At 59.0% G+C, this 16,901-nt stretch overlaps 1 protein-coding gene across 1 annotated transcript in view; it reads right to left on the reverse strand.

Annotated features, from left to right (window-relative positions):
* The window catches only part of LOC124507491 (maestro heat-like repeat family member 5), a 63,595-nt gene that overhangs the window by 21,211 nt on the left and 25,483 nt on the right, over positions 1-16,901 (reverse strand). The window contains exons 7-19 of the mRNA XM_047073826.1: positions 13,645-13,752; positions 13,234-13,350; positions 12,613-12,732; positions 11,396-11,548; positions 10,615-10,737; positions 9,752-9,831; positions 9,161-9,296; positions 7,441-7,536; positions 5,779-5,883; positions 4,299-4,434; positions 3,827-3,999; positions 1,344-1,493; positions 402-556 (exon numbers count right to left, since the gene is read on the reverse strand). Of these exons, the coding sequence (XP_046929782.1) occupies positions 402-556; positions 1,344-1,493; positions 3,827-3,999; positions 4,299-4,434; positions 5,779-5,883; positions 7,441-7,536; positions 9,161-9,296; positions 9,752-9,831; positions 10,615-10,737; positions 11,396-11,548; positions 12,613-12,732; positions 13,234-13,350; positions 13,645-13,752 (1,652 nt within the window). The remainder of the gene's footprint in view (positions 1-401; positions 557-1,343; positions 1,494-3,826; positions 4,000-4,298; positions 4,435-5,778; positions 5,884-7,440; positions 7,537-9,160; positions 9,297-9,751; positions 9,832-10,614; positions 10,738-11,395; positions 11,549-12,612; positions 12,733-13,233; positions 13,351-13,644; positions 13,753-16,901) is intronic.

Here is a 16,901-nt window from a genome sequence, read left to right on the forward strand (position 1 = left end):
GGCTGGCCCGCTTCCAGACTCGGGGGGGGGGGGCGGGGGTCTGAGGGCTTCGAGAGAAAGCCAGCCCCACCCGAAAGGGCCGCGGTGACCACCGGGGTGGGGGAGGGAGAGGAGGTGTTGGCTGGGCTCTTTCAGGCGCGCCTGGGGTCCACGAGGCGACAGGTGACAGAGGCTGGGCCGGGGTGTCCTATGCGGCAAGGGATGGTGGGCAGTGGCCCCCGGAGCCGGCCTCAGGAGGCGTGCAGGAAGCAAACAGGGAGGGAGCAAACAGGCTCCCTCCCTGCACCCAGGCCTGTGGGGGTCCCTGTGCCGCGCCACAGTGAGGGGGCAGGCAGGAGGGAAGAGCTGGGGGTGGGGCCCTGTTCCCCGCCCGCGGGAGGATGGAGGGTGGGGCCGGGCACCTGTCCAAGGGTACGGAGGGGTCCAGGAAGGTGGCCACCAGCTCCGAGGTGTGGTTCCGGGCTAGCAGGGTGATGGCGTGCAGGGCGACTTCCTTGGCTTGGGGGATGTGGACAGAGCAGAGCTGCAAGTGAATGGCTCGGCCCAGCTTGGCAACCTGTGCAGGGAGGCAGAGGATATAGGCGGGAGAGCTGGTCTGAGGGGGGAGGCCAGGCCCTGCCCGGGGAAGTCTGAGGGGAGGCACGTCCCCGCCCCGGATGCCTGGTCAGAAGGGGAGTCCCAGGCTGCGGGGAGAGAGGTCCCACCACCTTTTCCCCTGGCACGAGAGGCCCTCCAACTCTGTCCAAACATTGCCCAGTCACCGGAAGGCTCAGACACACCGGCCTCGTCACCTCCCGAGCAGGCCACTTGGGCACACGCTGTTCTGGGAGCCTGGAACGCCCCTCGCCTTCCACTTCCGGTGCCCTTGCTCACCCGCCTGGGGCTTCCCCATCCGCAGGACGCGTCATCAATCGTCCTTTTCCCGGGGGCCACCCCCACCCCACTGGGTGCACTTCCTTTGTTGTTCAGTCCTTATCTGTCCGTGTCTGCCCCGCCCATTGGACCGGGAACTTCTGGAAAGGTCTGTGCCTTCTCCTCCCCCATGTGCTACGCCAGAGCCTGGAGCGGTTGTTCCATCAGCGGACGTGTGCCTCTCGAGCCTGCAAACACCACTCAGGGCCCCAGGACACCTGCTTGGGCCGTTCGTTCGTTCATTCATTCATTCACTCACTCATTCATTCAGTGGAACTTGTCAGGGTGGGGTCTGTGGCTCCCCCATCGGGGCTGAGCTCGGGGACGCCGCCTTGGCCCAGAGACGCTGGCTTCAGGTGCTGGCTGCCGGGCGTCCCTCTGCCCCCAGACCCGTCCCGGCCCACCCTCAGCGGGTGCCCCGGCCCTCTCACCGTCTCCAGCTCGGCCCCGTGCTCCTGGATGGCGAGGAGCAGCATGTCGGCGGCCGCCTGCACGCGGAAGGAGCTGGGGGATCCCAGTCCGTCGATGGCTGTCCAGATGAGGTCGGTCAGCTCTGCCACCGTGAGATGCTTCATGACCTCCTGTACCGGCAGGAGCGAGGGCAGCCGTCACTGTGGGTCACGCGTGCCCAGGTGTCCGCTCCTGCCTTTGCTTTCCCTTTTCCTTTGCTTCAGGCCACTCGGGTTTCTGAGCACCCCGTAATTCTGAGCCCCTCTCCTCCGGGACCACACGTGATCACCTGCACATGTCTCTGAGCCAGCCACGGCCCGGGGGCAGGAAGGGAGAGAGTGATGCCCACGGTAGGGCAGAGGCGTGGCTCCCTTCCTCACTCAGACCCAGTGCTTGTCCTGGGACCTGCACGGCCCCGCCAGCCTCCTTTCCTCCCCTCCTCTGCCCTGTCCTCGCCTCGTGGGCTTCCTCAGCTGCCAGCCTCCGTCCCGCTGGGTGCTTGCTCCCCAGGCCAAGCCCCAGCCCTCCTTCCACGATTGTAACAAAGAGCACTTGAACTTCAGAGTTGTGAAGGGTCTTCAAGGTCACCTGGGTCACCCCCTAGGCCCAGAGAGGCGCGTGGATGCCCTTACCACAGCACAGGCTGGCTCCAGAGCCCAGGGCTCCCGTCCTGTGCTGGGGCCTCCCCAAGAGCCCAACTGGCCTCTGCCCGAGTTCTCCCAAGAGTGACTCTAAGTCCAGACCGTGAGCCGCTTGGGGTGATAAAGAGGCTCTGGAGGAAATGCAAGGTGGTGGGTGGGACCCCTGCTCCATAGCCTCAGACTATAGTCTCTGACAGCCCGAGGCTGGCCCAGGTGGAACCTTCCAGAAAGATCTCGAGCATTATTGCTCAGTATGGTGGCCACCAGCCACACGTACCTATTTAAACTGAAACTTAATTAACGTTGAAAACCTCAGTTCCTCAGCAGCAATAGCCACATTTCCAGTGCTCAGTACTGGGTACGTTGGACAGTGTGGACAGAGACACTTGTACCCTTTTGGAAAGTTCTACTGGAAGGCTGCGACTGGAGCGCCTGACAGAGGAAGATAGAATGCTGGTGACAGGGGCTGACAGAAAGGTTTGGAGTCTGAAAGGATGTTGAAGGAGGTAACATGTTTCTTTGCATGCTAGCCTATTTGGTGAAATGTCTGAAAGTCTGTTAGGATGTTTGTATTTTTATTGGATATAAAAATAAGTGTTAAATAACAGATGTTAGAATATTTATTAGAATCATTATTCTAAGATTTTGGTAAAATGTCTGTGAGAATATTAGGATTAGCTGCTGGTTAGAAGGTTAAAATAATTTTAATAATTTTAATGGAATATTTGTAGCCCTTACCAGCTGCGTGCAAACACTTCTTCATTTGGTTCAACTTGATGGGTAGCTGTCAAAGGCTGGCTCTACCACCAGGCCTCGCACTGAGCCCTGGCAAGACCCTGCCTCTGGCCTGGAGTGCCCAAGGTCTAACAGGGGGAGACCGATCAGTACGCCAAGGACAGGGGTCTTTGTCAGTCATGGGCTCAACACCAGGAAGGGACGAGCAAAGTCACCAGGTGGAGACATCACGGACTGCCCACCCAGAACATGAGGCTCCAGGAAACAAGGCTTGTCGAGTCAACACCAGCATCTGGCCCACACTCAGTGCCTCAGACTCGCTCATGTTCAGAAGAGAACGCAGATCAGGCAGAGGGTGTCACAAAGTTACGGGACCTCCCTGGGGTGATGAGAGGGGCCTTGGGGGGAACTGCTGGGCTCCCCCAGGCTGCTGACCGAGAGGCTGATTGAGGTGGACCAGGTGACCGTGCAAGAGGAGACGTGCTCTGCCTTCATAGGAGGAGGGTCTGGCTTTCGGAGGGTTGAGAGGCCCCCCGGGAAAATGAGGAATTCAGGGATATTTCTGCAGAATTCTCATCCCGCAAAAGCCAGACTTACAGGGAAGGGTGCCATCTGGTGCCTCAGAGAACACCTACCCTGGGAGCCGTCCCGACACCACCATTTACCGGGTGCTCATGGTGGCCAGGACTTTCCAATGCCAGCGTGCTCATTTTACGGAGAAAGCTGGGAGCTCAGAGAGGGGAGAGGGCTTGTCTAGGCTGCACAGCCGTGGGGGACAGAGCTGGGACTCAGGCCTGGGCTGCGGACCCCAGGGTCTGTCCCTGGTCTCTCCCTCCAATCCCCCCTCCCCCAACTCCCAGGTCCCAGGCCAGGGGCCACGGACTTCTCCAAACACTCTCAGTTAACCACCAGAGACACAGGTGAGATCCCGGCCTTGGTTTTAATACTTACTCCTGGCTCGGGGTCTGATCCCCCCAGGGGTGCAGTAGGGCCACCCCAACAGCTGGAAGCCCTGTGGTGGGGGGTCGGAGAGAGCACGGCCAGGCCTCCCCCCACCCGGACCTACCCACCATTCTAAGGGCTTTGACCTTGATGACTTGGGAGCTGCCAAGCTGGAAGATGTGATCCTTCGGGAATGCCATCTCACGGGGGGTGGGGGGAGCTGTCTGCTGGTCTCCGCTGCTCCAGATGGGGGCCCCATCCTCGCTGGCCTGGGAGAGCTGCTTGGGGGCCTGCGCCTCCACTTTTGGAAGTTCCCTCGCTGGCCAGGGGCGGGATTGGGCGAGGGTGAGGGCGGGGCAGAGGTGGGCTGGGGTCTAGGTTGGGACAGGCAAGAGTTAGGGTGGGGTCGCGTGTAGCCGGGGTCAGGCCTGTGCCCTTATGGGGACGGGAGTGTGAGTGGGCCTGGGGGCGGGGGGCGTTCCAGGGCCGTGGCTGGGGTTAGAGGTGGGTTTGGGGGCAGATCTGGGATGGGCTGTGTTCAGCGGTGTGGGTGTGGTCTCAGCCGAGGCTGTGGTCAGGGTGGCCGTGGGTCCACCGTGGTGGCCCTCGGAGGCTCACCTCTCTGGCGCATCAGGAGCTGGTAGAGGTGGCCCACCCCTTCCAGGCTGGAGTGCCGGGTGGCCTTGTCAGGGTCCTGGCACAAAATCCCCAGCATGCCCACCAGCTGCCCAGTCCTCCTGAAGTCCTCTTTTGTCTGCAGCGAAAGTATGGGAACCACAGAATGCAGACCCTACCGTGGGGTCTCCCCTCTGCTGTGCACTCACCCCAGCTCGGCCAGCATCAGAAAGCATCCCCTCCAACCATGTGGCAGGGCTGGGACTCAGCTCTCGGGACCCCAGGCCCAGGCTCTGCCCACCCAGTCGGGCCACTATAGTCAACAGCTCAGGGCACAACTTAAGGGGCTGACCCCAAACTCAGAAACGAAGAGAAAGAATACTTTAATGCAATATTTAGAAAAGTCAAAATGAATGTAACAATTCCTGATGCACACAGTTTCAAAAGTGTACCTAGAGACGGCCTGGCCCTGCATTACCACCACCTTACCTCACGGGGCTTCACTCTCCTGGCCCTAACCCCCGCCCTGGTTTCAATAAAACTTTATTTATAACAACAGGCAGCCAGCCCACAGCTGCCGCCATTTGCTGAGTAGATTGCTTTAAAACACCACCTTATTTATCTTGATTGTGGGGTGTTTTGGTGTCTGGGTAAATTTTGCACCCCAGGTCAGCGCCTCACTTGCCCCGGCCGCAGTCCGGGCCCTGGGTTGCAGAAATCGATTTTGAATGAACTGCAGGCCCCTTGAGCCCCTCTAGAGGGGTCCCCCTCACCCTGAGAATGAAGGAGGCGTCTGTGCAGGGAGCGGTCCCTCCCGTCCCCCCTGCCCCCCATGCCCACCTCTCCGCCTTCATTAGAAACACATGCCGGCCGGGCAACGTGCAGAGAAACTAATTTTCTCAACGTCCCACGAATCTCCCTAAGGAATTAGTGCTGATTTTGGCTGATAAACGCAGAAGCGCTCATTCCCTGACGGTGCCGACTTCATTCAGCCCAAGGGCTCCAGCGACAGATGGCGGTTAGACTGTGAGGCATGACCCGCTGGGGGTCGCGGTGGATGGCGGCTGTTGCCGCAGTCACCCAGTCACCGCTGACCTGGACCGGGGCAGGGCCGCACCCCTCTGAGGGCTCATTTCCTCCCATTTCATGGGTGAGACACTGAGGCTCAGGGCGTAGAGGAACCTGCCCGAGGCTTCAAGGCGCGTTGACAGGAGCCCAGCCTGCTGGGTCAGGGGTCCAGGCATCTGGGTTCAGAGCCCAGCTGGGAGGACCTGAGCAGGGGGCCCCAATCTCCGCCCCCAGCCTGTTCCCTGGTGTGCGTGGAAAGGGGGATTGCATGGCCGTGTTGTAGGGCACTTAGGGATCCGCGCTGTCCTGGTGGCAGAGGTCCAGGGGGCCTGGAACCCCACGAGCCCGAGGAGCGTGGCCTGGTTGGGGCCGCAGAGGGGCCGTGGGGCGCGGGGCCTGCGAGCTGGATACTCACATCCAGGTAGAGGTCGTGGCTCAGGAATCCGAGGAGGGCCACGCAGCTGTGCACAGCCCGCTGCCGCTCGTGTGTCTTCTCCGACGCCAGCCAGGTGTACATGTGCTGCGGGTGGGCAGGGGCAGAGAGGGGGTGCTGCAGCCGCGCACCCCCGCGTCCCCCGGCTCCGCGGGGGCCACCCCCTGCTCGGCCCTGGGCTCACCTCTCGGCTCCGGCCCCGCCCCCCAGTCGGTTAGCTGGCCCCCAAGGCTCCGCCCTGCCCGGGACCCAGGCCACACCCACCCTGGCCGAGACCACGCCCGGTCCAGCCACGCCCCTCACCTCAGGCCCGCCTCCTCAGCAGGGCCCTGCCCACCCCCGACTCAGGCCTCGCCCACCCTGGTCCATGGCTCCGCCCCTTCCGCGTCCACCGCTCCCCAGGTCTTGCCCTCCCCTGTCCCTCTGCTCAGCCTCTCCTGACCTCTCTGCTCCAGACAGCTCTGCCAGAGAGGAGAGGTCGTTTCCTGCTCAAAGCCCCTGGAGGCCCCTGGGTTTGAACCCCTTTGGCGACACGCACCCCTGTACAGAACAGTGCTTTTCTGTGCGCAACATAATTGCACGGAGTCACAAAGGGATGCAAACACATATAGAAACAGTTACACTCAACAGTTTTAAGCCAAATCTGAGCCTCTTTGTTAAAGCGACGGATGCTTATAGTCAGTGATTCTGACGTCGGATGCAGGAAACGGTATTTGGAGATTCTGTGACCCAGCAATGTCCTATGACCACATCTGTGACTTCCATCGGTGGCAAACACAGCCACTCCCGGCACTGCTGTGGTTTGTCGCCAACATTGCCAGGGGGAGGGGACACACTACTTTCCCGGTGGGGGGGGAAGGGGGTGAGTGAAAATGCAGACATCTCCCCCACCCCCGCCAGGCACACACCTGACTTCCATCGGTGCACCCAGCTTGGGGGCCCCTGCTTCTGTGGCTCCCCTCGCCCCCACAAGGCCTCCAGGCTGGACCTAACCTAACCCTAACCCCCCTCCTCACCCCCAGCCGCCACCTTAGCGCCCTCCCCACGCTGCAGCCATGCAGAATCTCTGTCTGTCCTGATCCTGGGCTCACACAGGCTGCTCACCCCTCGGCGGGGCCCTCTGCCTGCTGGGCCCTTCCCTTCCCTTCTCTACCCCATGACCTCCTCGGTCCTCATTCAGGTGAAGTCCACTGGCCCTGACTTCCAACCCTCCCAGCTGAGCCAGTGTCCTATCTCTGGTTCCTCCCCGGCCCCTGGACTGTCCCTGCCTGTTGACTGGTCTCCCTCCGGTCAGGGTGAGAGGGTGGGGATGCTGGGCTTGTGAGAGCCCTCCTCACAGCTGGAGACATGGCTGCAGAACGAGGTCTCAGGGGAGGGAGGTCAGGTCCCCGCCTGCTTCCTCAGCAGCCCCCCTCAAGTGTGGCACTCAAGGCCCACTTCCCACCAGGTGCACCTGCCGTCCTGCCCTCCAGTTCTCCCAAGACGCTGTGATCCCTGAAGATGGACAGCCCTCAAGCCTCCAAGTTCATGGGCCACTTGCCACCCGGAGTTCAGACCCTGCCTCCTCCGGGCACCTTCCCTTGTCCATCCTCGGGCCGGCCTGTGCCGGCCCCGCCCCTGCACTGTGCCGGCCCCGCCCCTCACCGACAGCAGGAAGTGCAGCTCGTCGGCCGTAGGGTTCTGCATGATGAGGGTCTGCAGCATCTGGTCCAGCGCCTCCAAGGTCTTGTTGTAGAGGGTCTGTGCAGGGGGGTGGAGCAGGTCAGGGCAGCCGCCAGGCCCCGGCTGCGATCGCGGGCCAAGGCCTCCTGCAGGGCTCCAGTGCGTTGGCCTCTCCGTGGTAGTGGTGCCCCTTCCTGCACACCCCCGTGGCCAGGCTGCACACCACGTGCGTTCACACCACATCCAGGAAGGGCCCCGGCACAAGCCCCATTTGGGCAGCTGGGAGATTGGGCGGGGGGCAGTCTGGGTCAGACCTGCCCAAGGTCACAGGTTTCTCTGTGGCCAAGGTAAGTTCCTTGGCAGCAGGGCTGGCTTCTCGGGCAAGCAACCTGCGCGAGACCTGGCACCCAGAAGGATCCTCGAGTGCTTGGTTTCCTGCTTTGCGATCCCATCTTGAAATTCTTCCGAAGCTTCAAACAAGGGCCCGCATTTTCATTTTGCATTAGTTGGGGCAAATTACGCAGCTTGTCCTGCCTCCTGGGTCTCACACGAGACCCCCAATGTTTGCTGCTCGGCTCACCGGGCGTGCTCATGGAGGGAGCCAGCCAGAGAAAGTGCCCAGCCCGCCTCCTGTCAGGGTGCGTCAGAGCGGAGCCCTGGGCGCGGGCTGTCCACTCCCTGGGAGCCCTGGAGAACTCACTTCAGCTCTCTGAGCCCACCTTGGTCACGTGAGAACTGGTTGTGAGGTCAGCCCCACCTGCTGGGTGCTGATGCACATTGAATGGGAAGGAGCAGGAGCCCCCAGCCTACCTTCTGGGACCTGGCTAAGCTCCCTAGGTGAGCCAGCCATGACACTGTCATCTGGTAATGGGGGCACTTTAGGCTCCTGCAAGGTTGGAGTGGGGACAGGCCCTGGCCTTCTGGAGGGCTGCTGCTGTGGTGTTGTCCTGGGCCCAGGGCACTCTCCCCATCCAGAGTGCCTATCTGTCCCAGTCCCCATCCCCATCCAGAGTGCCTATCTGTCCCAGTCCAGTCTGGACCCGGCCAGGGGGCAGGAGTGGGGTTCTACCCCGACTCCCACACCAGACACTTCCATTTCTCTGAGCTGGTTTCCTCACGCTGTGGACAAGTGCTGCTGGGAAGGTGAGCTAACATACGCACAGGGCCTGGCACAAAGCAGGTGCTCGGTTAACACCAGTTCCCTGCCCTTTAGGGTAAACGCTCGGGCAGCAGGTGTTGGTGGTGCCCCAGGGGGATGGGTTTACGCCCTCTGCAGAGCCCATGAGGTGCGGAGGGGGGCATCCGGCCCAGTAAAGGATGGGCCTGCTGGGGCCTGGGTGGGGCGAGAACAGTTAAGTAGTGAGACAGCCCAGGGCTGCTCTCTGGGCGGGCAGGGAGAGAGGTCACTTATACTCCTATTTGTAGAGCACCCTGTGCACCAGACATGGGACACCAGTGTCCCCTTTTATCTGGAGAATTAAGTACTGTTAGCTCCACACTTATCACCCCCATGTCACAGTTGGGCAAATGGAGGCTCAGAGAAGTTAAGAAACATGCTCAGGGTCCCCAGCCCTATCCTATGGGGGGTCAAAGGCTCTGCCATCTAGCCTGCACCCCCTCCAAAGCCATGAACAGCAGGCAGAGCCGGATGCCTGCCCAAGGGGCCCCTCTCATTGGAGGGGTACATGGGCCAGCTTCACACCTGTATGTTGGGTGGCTCCAGGAAGAGGCAGGTGTGTTTCTTCAGGACGTCCATCAGTGGCAGGGCGAACACACTGCGGAGGCAGACGGACAGAAGCCGTGATTTCCTCTTCAAGTCCAGGGGCGGCCTCAGTTTACTGTTTAGAGATAGAGGGCAGTGAGGGAGGGGTGTGGGGGCCGGTGATTGCAAAGGGGCCCCCAGCCAGAATAGACCAGATTTGACAAGCCCCGAGCAGCAGCCCCTCACCCAGTTCTGTCCTTGACCAGAGACTCAAATGTGAGCTTCTGCCTCGCTGGCCTGCAGAGCCTCCCGGGCAGGTTGAATTCCAGGAGGGTTTGTAAGGGACTAGCATGGCCTGGTTGGGAGCAGATGCTTCATAAGCCCTGTACCTCAGGCTCCCCTTTACTGGACAGACTGGTCTCATCCCAGCCCTGGCTACACCACTGGGACCTTCAGTGGCTCTGTTTGGGCAAATGATGCTAAACTTTCATTCTTTGAGGTGTGAATTAATCACAATAGCTGTACTGTTTATTGAGAGCCTCTTAGAGGCCTGAACTGGGGCCTGACCCTGGGTGGGGCTGGGGAGCATACCAGAGGCTGGAGATGATGTGAATGGTCTGCTGGCGAGTTGACGTGCACAGTGTGTCCTGGGGTTCCTTCTCCATCAAGACCTGTAGATCCACAGGTGAAGGCTGAGTGACTCAGGCCTGGGCTTATCACACTTCTGACACCAAGTCTCATCCCTGGCTGAAGAACCCAGTGCCTGGCACCCCATGGCCCACGGGATCATGCTCCAGCTTCCCACCCACCCACGGGGGCCTCTGTGGCCTGGCTGCACTTAGAGAACTAGAGCACAGCCTTTAGAGTGAGACAGGTCACGTCTGCACCCTGACCGCCACATACTGGCTGCACGACCTTGAGCAAGTCTCCACACTGCCCCAAGCTTTGCTTACTCTGTTACTTAAATAACAGAGTGTTGTTGCACACGTGTCAGGTGGGAAGCAAGGTGTGCAAAGCACAGTGTCTGAGTCACAGCAGGAGCTCAGTGAATGGGAGCTCAGTAAACTGTTATTTTATTATTACAGGTGTAATTGTCCAGCAGTTGTGTGTTTCCTCCACTACCCTGGGGTTCTGTAAGCCTGAAATCTCTAGTGAGCAGTGGTCTGAGCTGGGATGGTGCTAGCAGAGTGGATGGTGCTCGCCTTTCTGGGCCTCAGCCACATCAGCTGGGAGGTGGACACAACTGGCTGGCTCAGGGTCACTGAAGAACCAAGTGAAGTGGGGGGCATGGAGCGCTCCCAGGTGCCAGAGCCTATGAGGTGCTTGGACACACCCTAGAAATCCAACTTCTTTGCCCCTTTCCAACACATGCTTCTTGTGGATGCTGCTGGCCCGAGGGAGGAGTCTCCTCCTTCTCATGGGTCCCCTTCCTCTGCCCCAGGACCCTGACTCACCATCAGACACTCAAGAAGCTCTGAGATCTGGGAGAACTCGTAGCTGTGGGCCCCCTCATTGCGGCTGATGGCCCCCACCAGCATGAAGATGGCGGTGAGGAAGCTCTGCTTCAAGGTCTCGTCCTGGCATGGGGGCATGGGGGTCAGGCCATGGAGCGGGGGATAGAGGGGGCACAGGACAGGCAGGAGAGAGCGCCACCATCACACGTGGCTGCAGGGCATTGCCGAGGGAGTACGGCAGAGATCTGCAGCTGGGCCACATAGGTAGGACTTTGAGGGGGGAGCTGTGTGGTTTTGTTTAAAAATGTGAATATGTTGACAACATGTCACGGTCAGGAGTAAGAAGCCAATGTCTGGCCTCACTCGATGTGTGGCAACCCAGAGCCCAAAGATCTGAGGGATGCGATGGCCTGACGGGCTGCCTGGTCCTCTTAGCCCCCTGGGGTGGAGGCCCTGGGTGCAGAGTACAGAGTCAGCAGCCTATCGTCCTGGGGAGGGGATGGGGCATCACCGGGCCTTCCAACGCCCCAGAGTGAAAGCCAAGGAGAGTGTGGGGGTGGGGCCACCACGGAAGCCCTCGAAGCTTTGGGTGGGATGACAGGGTGAGTAGGTGGGACAACGAGGAGGCCAGGCCTGGCTCCTCCTGATTTCAGAGTCAGGTAAGGGTGGGGAGGAGTGCCCCAAGGCCCTGGAAGGTCCTAGCATTCTCTGACCCAGGTTCTGGTGGGGCCTGGGCTGTGACAAGGCTGGGCTCCAGAGGGGTGGCCCCGGGGAGCCATACCCAGGAGCTGTAGTGGAAGTAGAAGACCATCCGTGACAAGATGTTGTCCACCCACGGGAGGATGTGCGCCTTGGCCTTGACCGCCATCTGACCGTAGGCAAGGAGCATGGTGCTGCTGGCCCACCTCCACTTTGGGTCCTCTGATTTCTGACCCTGGTGGGGACAGACAAAGGGCGTCAGGGTCCCCCTGGCCCGCCTCCGGGGGAGCGGCGACAGGAAGTACTCTGCACCCTAGCGGGTACTGCGGGCAAGGGTTCTGAGGGGTTGTGAGTCTCAGTTTACCGTGAGAGGAAAATAAGGAGAGTGGAATCGTCTCTCTGGGGGGTTGGAACGGGACTGTGGGGTCACCCGAGGTGTGTGCGAGGCACTCGGCTCTCCCAGAACTGGCCAGGGTCCTAGCCCCTCACGCTGCCTGCCTTGGCATAGCCCCCTCCCCCAGAGCCGGGGGCCCATTTCCCCTTTGGGCTGCTGGGGGCTCGGCAGGCCATGCCTCAACCTAGGGAGATGGTAATGGAGCTCTGGACCTTCGGACCCGAGGGAGGCCCAGAGAGTGTGGGGGGACATCTGAGACACCCTTCCGATGTCACCTGAGGACCACTTGCCTCCATTCCCTGTCAATGACTAGGCCCCCTCTGAGGGCTGGAGATATGGGTTCCAATCCCTGCTCTGCCACCTGCCAGCTGTGGGGCCCGAGGAGGTGGCCGGCCCCCGCTGGGCTGTCTGTGCTACCTGTGACTCTTCCCCCGTCTGTCCTGAGCTCCCTCATGCAGCCCCAGACACTGATTCCGCCCACAGGAGTGACCAGGGGTGCAGCGAGGATGGTGGGGGGGGGGGCATGCCGCCCATCAGCAGGGGCACAAGGTCGCCCTCTGGCCCTCGTCTCATGTTACAGGCAGGGCACGTGTCAAAAGGCCATTAATAAACACAGCGGCCAGCACAGCCACTGCGAGATGTCACCGGGGCACCTGCTGTGTGCCAGACATTTCAAAGCCACGTTTCCATCCCAACGGCTGGGAAGGGAGGAATTGTTATTCAAGAGGAGAAACTGAGGCACTCGGGTCACGCTGCAGGTGGCACTGGAGGCCAGGAGGCTTGGTCCAAAGCCTGTGCCCCTAACTATCCCCAGAGACCCTCTCGGACGCCCAGACCCGTGTAGAGGGTGGGGGTCCTGATGCCCAGCCCCTCATTGAGGCCCCCAACCGCCCCAGAGCCAGAACCTTCAGGCAGAAGCTGTGGAGGCTCCATTTAACGGGTGTGCTCCGGCCAAACTGCTCTAGGACGGCCCAGACGTGGTCCAGGTGGCGGGTTGCGGCCAGCCCGACGGTGAGCGCGATACCCTACAGGTGCGGGGGAGCAGGGTCACCGGTGCCGGTCACAGGACCACGCCTGGACTCTCGCCTGGGTGTGTGGAAATTGAAGCCCAGAAAGGGAGGGGACTCGTCCAAGGTCACAGGGACCCCTTCCCACCCCCCCCCCATCCCACTCTTCAGGACATGCAGCTCTGGCCCAACCCTGTGAGGGCATCTTTTATGGGGGCGGGTGGGTGGTGTGGGAGGCAGGGGGGAGCGGTGACTCTCTGGAGGCCTGTAACCTCCCCCTGCCCCCACTAGCTCTGAGCCTGGGCCAGAGGAGGGAAGGAGGGTCCAGGAAATAGATGTGTGACAGAGGAGAGGACCCAAGTTATGGTAGGCTCAGGGTGTGACCAGGGTCAGGACTCAGGGTGTGAAAAGGATCAGGTGTCTTTGGCCTGACCAGGGCTCAGGGTACGAGCAGGGATCAGGCTAAGCTTGCGGTCAGGGTCAGGCGGCTGTGGGCTAGGCTGGGGGCCGGGTCCTCACCTCCCGCTGCTTGGGCCACTGGTGGGACGTGTCCAGGAGGGTTCTCAGGTGTGTCCTGACAGTGGTGGCATTGTCCTCGTTTTGAAGGATCAGCCCGTAGTAGATGAACAGAAAGGCCTGGGGGGAGGTTTGGCTTCTTGTCCTGGGTCTGACCCACCTCTGTCCACCCCGATGGCCTCCCTGGGCTCCTGTAGCCGTCCTCACGCCCCTGCTCTAGGACCCTCATGCCCCTGCCTAGTTTTGACGGGTTTTAACGGTGCCACATCAAATCCGGCTGCACAGGCCCCTGGCCCTTTGTTTCTTTCGGGTCTCAGTGTCCTTCTGGGGCCTCGGCCTTGCTTAGGTGGGCATCCTATGGACAGAGTCCCTGGGGCTGCCTGGGGGGGGCGGGGGACACAGGGGGTGATCCACCTTCTCCGGGGGCTGTTCCTGATGCGTCTGGTCAGGCTTGGTGAGTGCCGACAACAGCTCCTTGGACCACTTGTCCATGTTCAGGAACTGGACGGACTTTCCCGCCATCTGTGAGCAGATAGGAGTGGGCAGGGCCGGAGTGGTCACTCCCTCCACCCCGTGGGCTGGGGCTGAGGCCTCCACCAGCCCCGGCCCGCCCTGGTCACTCAGAGCCCTGACTCCGTCATTCTCTTGCCTTTCTTCCTGAGTCTCCAGGGCCCGCCCTCTGATTTCCTTGAGATTCCCTTCCCTGGAGGTGTTCAAGGAGAGGCTGAAACCAGGAGCCTGCCCATGTCCCCGGCACCGGGCAGGGGCCCAGACGTCACAGATGCTCAGTGAGCGTCAGGTGAAAGCGGCCCAGCCCGAGTGTGGGTGCCAGGCCGTCTCCCGGCACCTGGAACTGTGCCTGGCATGTAGTCGAAGCTCCAGTAAAATGGTTTTGAATGAATGTGGGATCAGAGAAACGAAGGAGTGTGGCTTCTAAATATAAAGTCCTAGAAGTTTTGCTCTAACATATGACGACTACAAGATTTCTTTATTTCGTTGTTCCCACATCCCACAGTTCAAGTCCGAGATTTTGATCCCCAGGTCCTTTGGGGCGGGGGTACCCCTTCTAGATATGATCCCAAGCCTCCAGATCTTTATAGAAAAAACGACTGATGGATGTGAAGGTAAACGTTTTCCGAAGTTTGTTCAGCAAAACCACCATAAATTCGGTTGAAAGATGCAGTAAATTGTGTTGGCTTGTGTTTTTGTTTCCTACAACCTCTTGCCAAGGGTTAATATCGATGATAACGAGCACTACATAAGCTACTAAGAAAAAGGCAACGGTCCGCTTAGAAATAGTGAAAGCACACACACGTGACAGGCTATCACCTCAGCCTTGCTAATATCTGAGGAACGGAAATTAAGATGATATGAGATTGGCAAAAAATAAACTTGCTGGATGTCAGCAAGGAAGTGTCCTTCAGTGGGAAGGTGAGGGATCTCTCTCTCTCTCTCTCTCTCTATTTTTTTTGGTGAAACCTTTGGCAGGCATCAATTAAAATTTAAAACGTGTGTACATTTCCCCAAGGAATTTATCCTAGAGGAGCACTCATAGGTGCCTTGGTTGGAGCACAAGGGTATCCATTCTGCCGCGTGGCTGGATGCAAGCCCGCCGAGAGCGCCCCCTGCAGGTGGGACCTTTAGCGCCCTCTCCGGCGATGCTGGGGAGGGTTGGGTAGCGTAGGGTAGGGCAGGGTGGGGCGAGGCGGGGCGGGGGCCCTGAAATGGCCTGAAATGGACATTGCTCCCCGCTCTCGTCTGCCCGGGTTTTGCCCCGAGTCTGGCCTGTTTGTAACGGGACCTACTGGCTCCCCACCCTCCCTGCCCCCAGGACAGATGTCTGCCACCTGGAAGCCCTGGGTTCCCGCCTATTGTCATGTTTCCTTCAAGTGCTGCCTGTGCCAGTGCTACAGCTCCTCATCAGAGATTCACATTCAAAACCCCAGAAAATTAAACACTTTTTCATGGCTTTGCAGCAAACTCATTTGGGGGTAAAAGCTGATCCAAACCGATGTGACACTATTTATGGGAATTAGTGTGAATTTTGTATGTGTCTGCAGCAGAGATATTAATGTATTTGATTCCACATCTGCCCCAGACCCTGCTAAGTGTGTTCGTAGAATGTATAGGGTGGGCACTACATTACTTTAAAAAAAAAAAAAGGAATATCTGAGTTTGGGGAACAAACCTGTTTCCAAAGTTAAAAATTAGTCAAGTTTTAAAGAACAAAAAAAATTTTTTTGAGGTCCATTTATTTTTGAGAGAGAGAGAGAGAGCGAGAGAGAGAGAGAGCATGAGTGGGGGAGGGGCAGAGAGAGAGGGAGACAGAATCTGATTCAGGCTCCAGGCTCTGAGCTGTCAGCACAGGGCCCGATGCGGGGCTCGAACTCACGAACGCAAGATCATGACCTGACCTGAGGTTGGACGGACACTCAACCGACTGAGGCACCCAGGCGCCCCAAGGCTTAAAGGTTTTTTTTTATTGAAGTTTAATTAACACACGATGTCCTGTAAGTTTCAGGTGTGTAGCGAAGAGATTCGACACTTCCATACATCGCACGGCACTCACCACGGCGTGCGTGGTCACCACCTGTCGCCATACAGCGTTGGTACAATATTACGGACTGTATTCCCTCTGCTGTACTTCTCATCCCTGTGCTTTACTCATTTTATAACTGGAGGTTTGCACCTCTACATCCCCTTTGGCTATTTTCCCCGCCCCCCACCCCCCCTCCTCCGGCCACCAGCAGACCTCTTGGTAGTTGTGTGCATTTAGGAGTCTGGTTTGGTTGTTGTTTCTTTGTTCACTTGGTTTGTTTTCTTAGATGCCACACGGGAGTGAAATCATACAGTATTTGTCTTTCTCTGTCTGACTTCCTTCCCGCAGCACAATACTCTCTAGGTCCCTCCGTGTTGTTGTCAATGGCAGGACCTCATTCTTTTTCATGGCTGAGTAGTACTCCGCTGGGTACAGAGACCCCTTCTTTATCCATTCTTCTGTGGATGAGCACTGGGGCTGCTTTCGTATCTTGCCTGTTGTAAATAACGCTGCAGCGAATGTAGCCGTGCAGGTATTTTCAGGTTAGTGTCTTTTTTCCTTTGGATAAATACTGGATCATCTGGTACTTCTAGTTTTGTTTTTTTTTGAGGACCCTCCGGGCTGCTTTCCACAGCGGCCGTGCCAGTTTGCCTTCCCACCAACAGTGCGCGAGGACCCCCTCGGCTCCGCGTCCTCGCCAGCATGTGATATTTCTGGTTTTTTTGAGTCTGGCCATTCTGACAGGTGTGAGGCGGTATCTCATTGCGGCTTCGATTGGTATTTCCCCGACGATGCGTGATGTCGAGCATCTTTTCACGTGTCTGTTGGCCATCGATAAGTCTGGGTTGTAAGTATGTTTACCGAGGGGGGCTTAACTCACAGCGTGAGGCATAGATCTTTCCCGAGCGGCACAATGAACTCTGACAGATGTGCCGACCAGTGCTCCTGTCAGCCCACCAAGAGCGAGAACACATTCCGCCCCCCCGGCGAGCTCGCTCACGGTCCTTCCTAGTCAATCTCCATCACTACAAAACTGCTTTGATTTCTATCACCGTAGATTGTTTTTGCCTCTTCTGGAGTTTCATAGGATGGGATTCGCGCAGTGCGTACCTCGTACTTCTGTGCATCTGGT

The sequence above is a fragment of the Lynx rufus genome, unplaced genomic scaffold (assembly GCF_022079265.1).
Source record: "Lynx rufus isolate CCGP_SWC_20201006 ecotype Redwood Valley unplaced genomic scaffold, mLynRuf1.p SCAF_12, whole genome shotgun sequence".
NCBI classification, from domain to species: Eukaryota; Metazoa; Chordata; class Mammalia; order Carnivora; family Felidae; genus Lynx; species Lynx rufus.